Below are 12,298 nucleotides of genomic sequence, written 5' to 3'. Positions count from 1 at the left end.
GAAATCTGGGGATTTGGGTCTTATTTGATAGGAACAGGGAGGCATTAAAAAGTTGTCATCGAAAGAGTGACCTGGTCAGATTTGTACTGTAGAAGATTGTTGTACAACCATATCCTACTGTGAATTTGCTGACTCATAGACTGTAATTGCATAATGACTGGAGGCCATGCAACTTCAGATACCAACTGACTTTTGTAAATTGGGGTTATAAACCCTAAATTCCACGAATACGGTCTCCACATTTTCATTGTTATATCCACATTTTTTGGGAAGAAGGCTTTTGTATTAATAACTGTTTTTCTCTTACCTTTGAACTAAAGTTATCTGTGTAGATCTTTGACTTATAATTCCTTAGCGTACTTTACATTTGAATTTTATAGATGTTCATTTTTTTCTTTAAGAAAATGGCATTATGTAATGTGACTGCTAAACTATAGCCTCTCTTCTTTTGTATATTTTTTTTACCTTTGTATGTTTCCACAAACTCCAGGATTATTAACCATGAAGTGTATCCATTAGTCCTTTTATCTTCCCTGACAGACTGCCACTTACGTGGCCCGCTGCACCAAAAATCCACATAGATTTTCTTTTAATTGAAAAACTGTAAGTAGATGTCATAGATGATTTTGTCGTTTATAAACAAAATTGTGTTCTACTCAAAAAAAAAGGTAATGCACCCTGCCAGAATTTCTCTAAATAAAAGGGAATTTTTTACTTTGTCTTTTTTTTTTTTGATTTGTTTTAAACCTCAATTTTTTTTTTTTTTAAGAGTTACTTCTTGGTTATTTTACAGAATACCTATATGTTCTCACTAAGTTTGGTTATAAAGCCAGTGTTTCTAATAAAATATCCTTTTCTCATTTTTTCATTGTAGACCGGATGTGTATGTATTTTAAAAGAAATTCTATCATCTGGTGACTTTAAAATTTTTTTCTTAATAAAAGAAAAAGTAAAGCAGAAAACTTTTGGCAAGAAAAGGTTTGAGGTTGTATTTAGCCATACAATGGGGAAGAGGCTTCCAGTATTATACTTGCCAGGAGAGCTTGATAGCGAGCATTTTCCTACTCCCCTCATGTAACTGCAGATTAACTGCTTCCGCCCACTGAACACTGATGCTATTCGATACGCCACATCACCAGCTAGCTTTCTTCTGACCTGGGTAACTGAGAGATATATCTTCTCTTTGTTGTCTCTCCTGGCACCCTCTTTACCTCTCCCCACCTTCTCTTTATCTTCTCTTTTATCACGCATACACACAGTAGCTGTCTCATTCCAAAGAACAAATGGTGCAGCAGCTTTGTACCATTTAGTATAAAAATTTTGCTACACCACGAATTTTCATGTTACCCTGCCCCATAGCACATTTTACATACAGGTATATATGTTGAGGGCTTCCCAGGTGGTGCTAGTGGTGAAGAATCCACCTGCCAGTGCAGAGACTTAAGAGACGGGTTCAATCCCTGGGTCAGGAAGATACCCTGGAGGGCACCGCAACCCACTCTTGTCTGGAGAATCCCATGGACAGAAGAGCCTGACTACAGACAGGGGTGCCTGGCTATGGGCTGCGGTCCATAGGGTTGCAAAGTCAGACATGACTGAAGTGACTTAGCATGCACACACACACACACACACACACACACGTATGTAGAATAGTGTATGTGTTAGTCACTCAATTGTGCCTGACTCTTGGCGACCCCATGGACTGCAATCCACCAGGTTCCTCTGTCCATGAGATTTTCCAGGCAAGGATACTGGAGTGGGTTGCCATTTTCTTCTCCAGGGGATCTTCCCAACCCAGAGACCGAACCCAGGGGTCTCCTGCACTGCGGGCAGATTCTTTACCGACTGAGCTACAAGGGAAGCCCATGTAGAATGGTACAAAATGGATTCTCAATAACCTTTCACGAATTAGATGCTAGTGATAGCAAATTTCTTTAAACACGTTAAGTCAGCAGTTAACATGAACCATTTTCTGGCGATTTGGGTGACCTTTGTTCAGGAAAGATCTGGCCTTTGATGTGGATGAATTGCTCCTGAAACTTTACTTGTTCCATTTCACTATGAATTTATTCCTTGAATATAAAACAAGAGTAATTTTCAGAGACTGGTACAAGCTCATTTATGGTCTTAAATCCATTGGGTATTGTAGATATTCTGCTTCTGGTTAGTCTTTTTATGGAAACGAAATAAATGTTGGTAGGCTAGATTTAAATAAACTCCAACATTAAAAGGTAATAGTGGGACAGGTATTTTGAAATGCTCGAATTGTACTGTTTTCTAAAACCTTGTCGTAGTGCCCCGTCTTTGTTAATCACAATGCTGTTGCTTTTTGAGTTTTCCATTTGACTTCCACAGATAACTCAGTCCTGGAGGCATGCTGTGTATTCCTTTGTTTTGTGCCAAATCTGCTTACTAAAATAAACACACAATCTAATTTATTTATTTTTAAATTTTACTTTATTTTACTTTACAATACTGTATTGGTTTTGCCATACATTGACATGAATCCACCACGGGTGTACATGCGATCCCAAACATGAACCCCCCTCCCACCTCCCTCCCCACAACATCCCTCTGGGTCATCCCCGTGCACCAGCCCCAAGCATGCTGTATCCTGCATCGGACATAGACTGGTGCTTCGATTCTTACATGATAGTATACATGTTTCAGTGCCATTCTCCCAAATCATCCCACCCTCTCCCTCTCCCTCTGAGTCCAAAAAGTCCGCTATACACAATGTAATTTAAATCGTGCATGATATCATCTCAAGTACTCCAGCAAATTTAGGTTAAACAGCCATAGAACAATATTTCCCTTCCCAGAAATAAGTCATAAGATACTGCAAATTCTCTAATATTTTGCTATACCAGCCAGTGGTCAAGTTGGACAGTTTTCATTGCCTTCATATTCAGTCATTTTTATAAATTATTAATGGTTTACAATTTGATGGATGATAATCCTACTTTTTGAAATAAATTAAGGACACTGACTGGCTCCTTATGCATACAGTAAGCAAAAGGAACTTAAAAATGTTTCACTGAAACTAAAGAATAAAGGAAACCCTGAAGAGTTCTGGAAATAGATGGTAGTAAATGGGAATTGTTTCATATGTTTTATTCAGTCTGTTACCTATATTCTTTTTATTTGAATGAATGTAAAAATACAAAGGTTTTTTGTTTTTTTTTTTTAGGTTTACTTGAGATCTTAGGTGGCTTAGAAGGTTAAGAATCTACCTGCAGTATGGGAACTTGCTTGCTTGCTAAGTCACTTCAGTTGTGTCCGACTCTTTGCGACCCTATGGACTGTAGCCCTCCAGGCTCCTTTGTCCATGGGATTTTCCAGACAAGAATACTGGAATGGGTTTCCATGCCCTCCTGCAGGGGATCTTCCCAATCCAGGGTCTCCTGCAGCTCTTGCATTGCATTCAGATTCTTTACTGCTAAGCTGCAATGCGGGAGACCTGGGTTCAATCCCTGGGTCAGGAAGAGCCGCTGGAAAAGGGAATGGCAACCCACTCCATTCACTATCCTTGTCTGGAGAATTACATGGATAAAGGACGTGGTCCATGGGGTTGCAAAGAGTCAGATGTGACTGAGTGACTAACACTTTCACTTTCTAAAATCTTAATCCTCAAAATTTTTCTATAACAGGGTTTCTCACTTTTAGATGTACGTCATAATCACCTGGAGAGCTTTTTAAAAAAAATCCTGGTGCCTGAAACCAGTTAAATCAGAATTTCTAGAAGAGTTAGACATCAGCATTTTAAAAGTTTCTCAGACTGTTCCCAGTGCTGTGAAGCACATTGAACCGCCGTTCTTTCAGGATTTTTGGTTATACTGCTGAAGATTCTCTTGCTTCTTAGGATTCTTTATTTTGAGTGAAGGGCCTAGCCTGTGCCTAGCACACGCCTTGCTTGTGGTTGGAGTTTAGTAATATAAATAGAATATTTTGATTTCTATTTAATTACTCTGATGGAGAACATTCCATACAAGACAGATGTAAAGAAATAAGCAGAGGTTCTGTTCCTCAGAGCTGGGCTTGAAATAAATACTTGGGTCATTGTTTAAATTGTACATTTCTCTCAAACTTACTTTGCAAAAGATTTGATGTACCTTATAAGGAAAGGTATAATAGAATAAAACAAGTCTCCATCTCATTCTGTCTAGACATAGCTCATCAGATAAAAATTGTAAACTAAATTCCTCAAGGAGCAACCATAACAATGATTAAAATAAAAATAAATTTAAAAATAGAATAAAGTAAAACTCTCAGGTGACACCCTTGGAATTTGAGCTTTACACTGGATGTAATTAGTGACTAAATTTGCATTGCCAAGCATCATTTATGAAGTAGGTTCTGGTTGGTATCTGCAGGCCTTATCTACAGGCCTCAAACTCTTTGTTAAGCCACAAAATGAGGAGAATTTATATCCTAAGAGATTTTAGAAATTTTAAATTATTTAAATATATTTTGGAGAAGGCAATGGCACCCCACTCCAGCTCTCTTGCCTAGAAAATCCCATGGACAGAGGAGCCTGGTGGGCTGCAGTCCATGGGGTTGCTAAGAGTCGGGCACGACTGAGCCACTTCACTTTCACTTTTTACTTACATGCACTGGAGAAGGAAATGGCAACCCACTCCAGTGTTCTTGCCTGGAGAATCCCAGGGACAGGGGGAGTCTGGTGGGCTGCTGTCTATGGCTTCACACAGAGTCGGACACGACTGAAGTGACTTAGCAGCAGCAGATACATTTTAGAAATTGAGTTACCTTTTAGTGAAACAATCAAAGATCAAAAGAGAAGATGATTTTAAACAAAGGATCAAACTAAAGAATTTTTAAGGCCACATGGTTAAATACCTTGTTGTAGGCAAATTTTTTCTTTTTAAGATTTTTGTCCTATTGCATAGCCAGTGTGTTTACACATAATCTGTGAGATTTTATAAAAAGTATATTATTCTTTAAAAAGATCTTCTATATTTTTCTCTAAAGTGGGAAACTTTTTCTCTTTAGCAAAATAGTATATGAAAAAATATAACTGTGAATAATTTCTGAAACATTATCATAAGGTGTATGGAGAAAAGTGAACAATGATCCAATATGCCATATAACCTAAGAAGAATAAAAGATTCAGCTTTACCAGATTCATGCTGGGTGAAACTAAAGATTAATGCAATGGAATGTTTTTTAGTTTTAAGGAATAAAAATCTTACGAAATATACATACATCTTGGTAAGTAGCACCACAGGAGCTAAAAATCTTGTACCAACTTTAGAGACGAAGCACCTTATGGGTCAGTTGTTGTTATATCAGAAAGCTATCATTACCAACAGAAGGACCTTTTTTTTTTTAACCAACAGAAAGACCTTTATACAGTTCAACCAGAACCATTCTGTTTTAGAGTATAATTTCAATACCAGGGAATTGAACTACTTGCTTATTAAAGTCCAGTGAATGTACTTTTGAAGTGAGTCAGGTTATTAACACTTCATTTTTTGGCATTACTTTGGAGTCAGGAAATTCTGGCTAGTTATATTCTGCTAATAACTGAAAAATGTTATAAATTTCCTAATCTTATAACTATTTTAACGGAAATATTTCTTAAATTATCATGTGCTTTCTTGAAGGGCAAGAATGGGGGTTAGGCATATGGAAGCAACAGAAAGAACAAAACCAAGAAATTGGAAGTCTGTAGTCTAGTGGCATCTACTGATGCCATTAGCTTGAGTAGAATCAGCTTTGGATGTGACTCAAAGACTAAGGTGGTCAGTTTTTGTCATTTTGAAAATGAACTTGCCAGTCATACTGATTAGACATTCTGTGTATATAATAAACATTTTTGTCAACTAATTCAGGCTTCTACAGCAGTTTGTCCCCAAACCATATATCCACAGAGGAGGGTATTTTTTAGTCTAAATCTGTATTTTTAAATAACTTTTAATTAAAGTTTTGTTGGACATAGTTTCCCATGTTTTTTATTTTGTTGCCCATGTTTCTTGGTATCATACCCATGAAATCATTGCCAACACCAGGGGCATACAGATTTCCCCCTATATTATAGGCATTTTGCAGTTTGAGGTCTTATGTTTCAGTCTTTAATTTTGAGTTGACTTTTGTGTGTGGTATAAGGTAAAGGTTTTAGATATGGATATACAGTTTCCCAACACACTTTGTTGAAGAGACTATCCTTTCCCCACTATGCATTCTTGGCACCCTAATTGAAGATGAGTAGGTAGCTATATATATGTAGATTTATTTCTGATCTCTCTATTCATTTCCGTTGCTCTGTCTATTCACCATAGTACTGGAAATCCTAGCTGGAGCAATTAAGCAAGAAAAAGAAAGGCATACAGATTGAAATGATAGAAGTAAAACTGTTCATACTTACAGATCACATGACCTTATATAGAGAAACCCCTGAAGACCCTGTTAAAAAAAAATACTAGACCTAATAAATGAATTTAGTAAAGTTGCAGGGTACAAAATCAATGTGCAGAAATTCAGTGTATTTTCTATATGCTAATAAAAAGGAAATTAAGAAAACTAAATTAAGAAATTTAGAAAAAAATTTAGAAATTAAGAAAAAAAATCAAGAAATTAAAAATTTACAGTAGCCTCAAAAAGTATAAAATACTTAGGCATAAACTTAACTAAAGAAATGAAAGACTTGTATGCCAAAAGCTATAAAATATTCACAAAAGAATTTAAAAACACAAATAGAAATCCATGTTTATGGATTGGAAGGCTTAATATTGTTAAGAGGTCCATACTACCCGAAGCAATTTACAGATTCAGTACAATTGCTATCAAAATGTCAATGGCAGTTTTTATAGAAATGAAAAACACAATTCTAAAATTCATATAGAACCATAAAAGATCTTGACAGCCAAGACAGTCTTGAAAAAGAACAAACCCGCAGGCATCATGTGCCCTGATTTCAAAGTATATTACAATGCCACAGTAATTAAAATGGTATGGTACTGGCATAATGATAATCTTTTTAGTTTGGAATAGTTTTAGGTTTACAGAAAAGTAACAAAGATAGTACAGAGTATTCTCATGCACCCTTCACCCAGTTTTTCCCCAAGTTGGAAAACTGTACATTTATCAAAGCTGAGAGACCCATTTTGGTACATCACTACTAACTAAACTCCAGACTCTATTCAAATTTCACCAGATTTCTGATCATGCTCTTAGTTGCAGGATTCAGTCCAGAATACCACGTATTGCATCTTGTCTGGTTCAGATTTTTAATAGTTTTCTGTTTCTTCTCATAGTTCCCAGTATTTACATCTTTTCAGTTGATCCTCAATATTGAAGCCTCTGTTTTCCTTGTAGCGGGTTTTTATCTCCTCACAGTTGTGCATCTCAGCAAAGGTAATCACACCTGTTAGAATATGTTTGGGAAAGAAGAATAAATAATTTGATTTTATAAGATTCTTCTATGAATAATTTGTTTAAATTTGGGCATACAGGTGCCAAACTATTTTGATCATTCATCTTTAGAAGTTAACTCCTTGCCTCCCAGTGTATTCTTGGTCATTGAGGTTGCCAGATTAATGGTCTCTCTAGTTTATAAACTGTTACTGTTCATGTCCTCCAGTGATGACATCTTGTAAAACTACAGCTTCACAGCCAGAATGTTGAAATTAATGAATCAAGATTTGGAACCCTTTTATAATTAAACCCACTTCCCTCTTGGCCACGACCCCTCCTTTTGGTTGGTGTTATGAGTGATGGCCATTTTCAGTATTATGAGACTCAGAGTCTCATTTAAACCTTCTGTTTTAACTGTGTTTTTCTGATCCTGTTCTGGCAGGAGAAGTAGATGTGCCACTTTGTAACTGCCAGGTAGGGGAAGAAGGCCGTGTTCCCCACAGAGCCTCCACTGATAGCTCCCGAGGTGAGAAAGGAGAGAGCTCAAGATCCCTGAGGGCTGCCTCGCACATGGGAGAGGGTTGAGTCCTTGTGGCCACACAGTGTGAGTGGGCCAGCTTACTCGGCGGCGCTTGTCTGAAGTAGAGCAGCTATCGTCGAAGTGTTTTTGCCTTGCTGTGTGGTCCCTTTGACATTCCCCTTTCCCAATTTTGAACCAGTCCATTGTTTCATGTCCGGTTCTAACTGTTGCTTCTTGACCTGCATACAAGTTTCTCAGGAGGCAGGTAAGGTGGTCTGGTATTCCCATCTCTTTCAGAATTTTCCACAGTTTGTTGTCATCCACACTGTCAAAGGCTTTAGTGTAGTCAATGAAGCAGAAGTACATATTTTTCTGGAATTCTCTCGCTTTTTCTATCATCCAACGGATGTTGGCAATTCACTCTCTGGTTCCTATGCCTTTTCTGAATCCAACTTGAACACCTGGACGTTCTCAGTACACATACTGTTGAAGGCTCGCTTGAAGAATTTTGAGCATTACTTTTGTTAACAGATGAAGTAAGTGCAGTTGTGCGGCAGTTTGAGCATTCTTCGGCATTGCATTCTTTGGTACTGGAATGAAAACTGACCTTTTCCAGTCCTGTGGCCACGGCTGAGTTTTCTCTTCTTTCTTTATTAGTCTGTTGAAAATGAAAGTGGAGATGTGATAAGCTGACTGCTTCCAGTGTCGTATAGCACATTGAAACCTCATTTAAACCATACTCTTAAGATTTGCTTCAGTAATTGGAGTGGCTTGTTGAACATCAGCGTGAAGCTCAGTTTCTTTTCACTCATATTGTAGCAGATGGCTTTAGCTAGAGATAACTCATGATATTTCAACAAAGTGCACACCCTCTTTAGTAAGAGGTCTATTTCCTAGTCATTAAAGTAATGTTGAACATTATTACATGTTGCTTAGGAGAGCATGTATTTTTAAATGTTCAATTTCTGTACATTCTGTAGAATATCTTCAGGCTTGTCAGTTCTTGCTGTTCTTTCTCCTACCCATTTTCCAGAAGAATGAGTATTGAAGTTACCCCTGCCATGAATTTACTCTCTAATTCTGGAATAATCACATGAGGAATTCAGTTTCACGTTCCTGGCTCCTGTGTCTCTGCCTCTCAGTTACATTTTCTATGTGTGGTCATTATTTTAAAGTCTACTTACAGTGCTCAAACAGCAGATCTGACTCAGCTACTTCATCTGCATAGAAGAGAATTGAGCCCCGATAAGGAAGGAGAATTTCTCACACAGAAACTTTACTTAAAGCCTTGTACATGTTCAGCATTATTGATGAGAGCAATATACAGCTTAAAGCAAAGATGTGTTATTTTCAGTTCTTGAATTTTAAGTAATGTAAATACTGACAATACCAACGCTAACAGTGTTACAAGCTGAAAACTCATATACCTTTTAAGTTGGTACAAACCATAGGAAAAACAACTTGATAGTATGTATCAAAAGTCATAAAATTATGTATGTACTTTAGTAATTCTTCTAAAATTGTGACAGATATCCTCAAGAAATAATCTGAAATGTCGAGGAAAGGCTGTATACATAGTAACATGGAACATTATTCATGAAAGATCATTCCGCAAAATTATAGTTAAAATTGCAAAAAAAATTTACATTTAAATTAGACTGATTACTTCAACATGCCTATAACAAAAAAAAGACAAATATATTTAGAATCCTTAAATGTATTAGAGTACAGTTTTTTGTGTGATAGTTTTAAGTGCAAACAGCAATATTGATTGTGTATTTATATGTACGTAGGTGCATGCCACAGGCCAAAGAGGCCAGAATGTTTTCTGTCTTGACTGTTATCATTAGGAAGTGGATGGATGGGTTCTTTTTAATTTAATTGTATTTCTTTTGTTTTTCAAATACTTCAGCAGGAGAGGAGGAACACATATTTGGGTTGTTAAAATCTAGTTTTACTAATTATTTTTCTTTCTCTTTTTAACCAGAAGAATGAATATACACGTGTATAAGTAACATAGCAATCCAGGACAAGGCAGTGTCTCCTTTGTCAGTCCTGAGGGCCTCACTAAGCTGCCACAGTAAAGTCCCTGCTCTTCCTATGAGGCACCCTGGACAATCATGTTAAAACTGTTTAAATGCTCTTTGGCACATTCTGTTTCTTTTAGCGTACTTTCCACCAGGTTTTGATTCTTTACATGGATGAGCTGTTGAGAAATTGGGCTAATCAGACGACTGTGCTCAGAGGCCCAGGGCACTGAGGTTAGACTCACTGAATGAAATTTTCTTTGTCAGCCCTTTCCGCGGGGAGGCTGCGTTCGAGTCCATTGGAAGAAGGGTGGCAGAGGCACTTTAGATGCTGTGAAAGGAATTACAAAGAATTGCGTCGCTCACGGGGAAAAGGGCCTTGTTTTGCCTCTGTGACACAGTGTGGCTCCTCTCTGTCCCACAGCTGGCCCTGAAGGACCCCGTGCACACCGTGTCCCTGCAGCAGTTCGTCTACGAGAAGCTCAAGGCCCAGCAGGAGCTGCTGGGAGAGCAAGGCTTCCAGTCCCTCATGGAGACGGTGGACACCGAGGTCGTCACCCAGCTGCAGGAGTTTCTGCAGGGCTTCTGAGGGTGTGAGCCGTGGCTGGGAAGCCAGCGCGCCACCTTGTGTGCAAGCCTGCTGGGACGATGGGGAGAGCCCTTGTGTAAGAAGCAAGGAGATGCAAAGACCACGCCTTTTTTTACTACAAAAATTCAGTGAATAAATGTAATTCCTACATAACTAAAATTACAAACCTATTCCTCAAAAGAATTTAATTTTATATTTATGAGGGGCCCTGTGTTTACTAGAGATAGATTTGACAACAATAGCTGCTTAGTTTCCTGTTAAGAGAAGAAACTGTTTGTTACCTTTTAATCATGTGCTCTTAACACTTGAGAAGAAGAAGGTTTAATGTCTGAGATGTTTTACAGCAAACAAAATTAGTTAAATTTGGCTGCCTTATCCCTTTTTTAAGCTAATGAGACTACAAGTTTGAAAAGTGACAATGCTGTTCAGGTGATGCAATTAAAGAAATGTGTGTACCAGGCAGAAATGTACAAATAGTAACAGATATACATTACTGAGATGATCTTGCCAGGGGAGTTGCTTTCAGCTGACATAGAAGATATGTTTTATCAGACAGATGCTTTTATTTTCATTCTAGTAATTTGATATGGGAATTAGTAAGGATTTTTTTTTCCATGTGTTATTTTCACTAATTACATTTAGACTTTAAATGCACATTGTAAGGCCCACAGACGTGAACCTGTGGCACTGCAGCGCCAGGTGGGAGACATCTGGTCGTGGTTTGGTCCTGGTTCGTTTGTTACTCCTGGAGGCCAGGAGCCCTGTGAACACTGAGAGGAACTAACAGCCCACAGACCCCCCTCTGCCGTGACGTGGCTGTGACAGGCTGTTCAGCACTTACCCATCTTGGGGTCCTCGGTGCAGGGGTGCCCGTGGGAGGCCTAGCAGCAGTCCCTAGGGCACCAACACCGACGTGACGAGTCTTCCTTCCTTATTCCTCCTACACACAGTACCAAAAACAGGGAAAAGGAGAAAAAAAAAAGCCTTACTTTGTTCTACTTGCCATTGACTATGAAGAACCTTTAAAGCATTTTAAAGAAAATATTCAAAAGCAAGGTTGGAAAAGGTCTGATCTTTCTATAGAAAGTTGGGTACAGTATGTAACTGCAGGAAACCCACTGCCCCTTTGTAAGTCGTGGAGCCCAAAATGTATGGAAATATATGATGTTTTCAGCTAAAGAAAGAAAAATATGGTCCAAATTAAATTTTCCAAAGATACCTCACCTTTGATTTGCCTGATTATTTTCCCTGCCTCACAAAAAATGAGTTCATAAGAATGGCCCAGTGAATTTTGAAGAGAGGTTTTCTTTCATAGTCTGGTGTTGACTCTGTCTTAGTAGGCAGCAGTCCTTTAGGTTGCAAATCCTAGTTACCCTTTCAGTTTCTCTTTTCACGTAAGGACCAGAACTTCTTTAATATGATGTTTCTTTTCTTTTTTAATTTTTATTTTATATCGGAGTGAAGTTGATTAGCAGTGTTTTGTTAGTTTCCAGTATACAGTGAAGTGATTCAGTTATACATGTGCAACATTTTTCAAATTCTTTTTCCGTTTAGGTTATTACAGAGTGTTGAGCAGAGTTCCCTGCGCTAATACAGGAGGTCCTTTTTGGTTGTTTGTTTCCAATATATAGCAATGTGTACGTGTTAGTCCTAAACTCCGAGTCTGCCCTTCCCGCCAACCGACCCTTCCTCCCTGGTAACTAAAAGTCTGAGTCTGTTTCTTTTTCTTCTTTTTTTAAAATTTTACTTTATTTTACTTTACAATACTGTATTGGTTTTGCCATACAT

The 12,298-nt window shown here is 38.0% G+C and overlaps 1 protein-coding gene across 1 annotated transcript in view; it reads left to right on the top strand.

The window, feature by feature from the left end:
- The window catches only part of IPO11 (importin 11), a 165,117-nt gene extending 153,433 nt beyond the window's left edge, over positions 1-11,684 (top strand). Inside the window, exon 29 of the mRNA XM_068990382.1 lies at positions 10,346-11,684. Coding sequence (XP_068846483.1) covers positions 10,346-10,510 — 165 coding nt within the window. The 3' untranslated portion in view covers positions 10,511-11,684. The remainder of the gene's footprint in view (positions 1-10,345) is intronic.
- Positions 11,685-12,298: the final 614 nt, after the last annotated feature.

Source organism: Capricornis sumatraensis, chromosome 18 (assembly GCF_032405125.1).
Source record: "Capricornis sumatraensis isolate serow.1 chromosome 18, serow.2, whole genome shotgun sequence".
NCBI classification, from domain to species: domain Eukaryota; kingdom Metazoa; phylum Chordata; class Mammalia; order Artiodactyla; family Bovidae; genus Capricornis; species Capricornis sumatraensis.
Note: the sequence above shows the minus strand (reverse complement) of the source record. Positions and strands in the feature narration are given on the sequence as shown.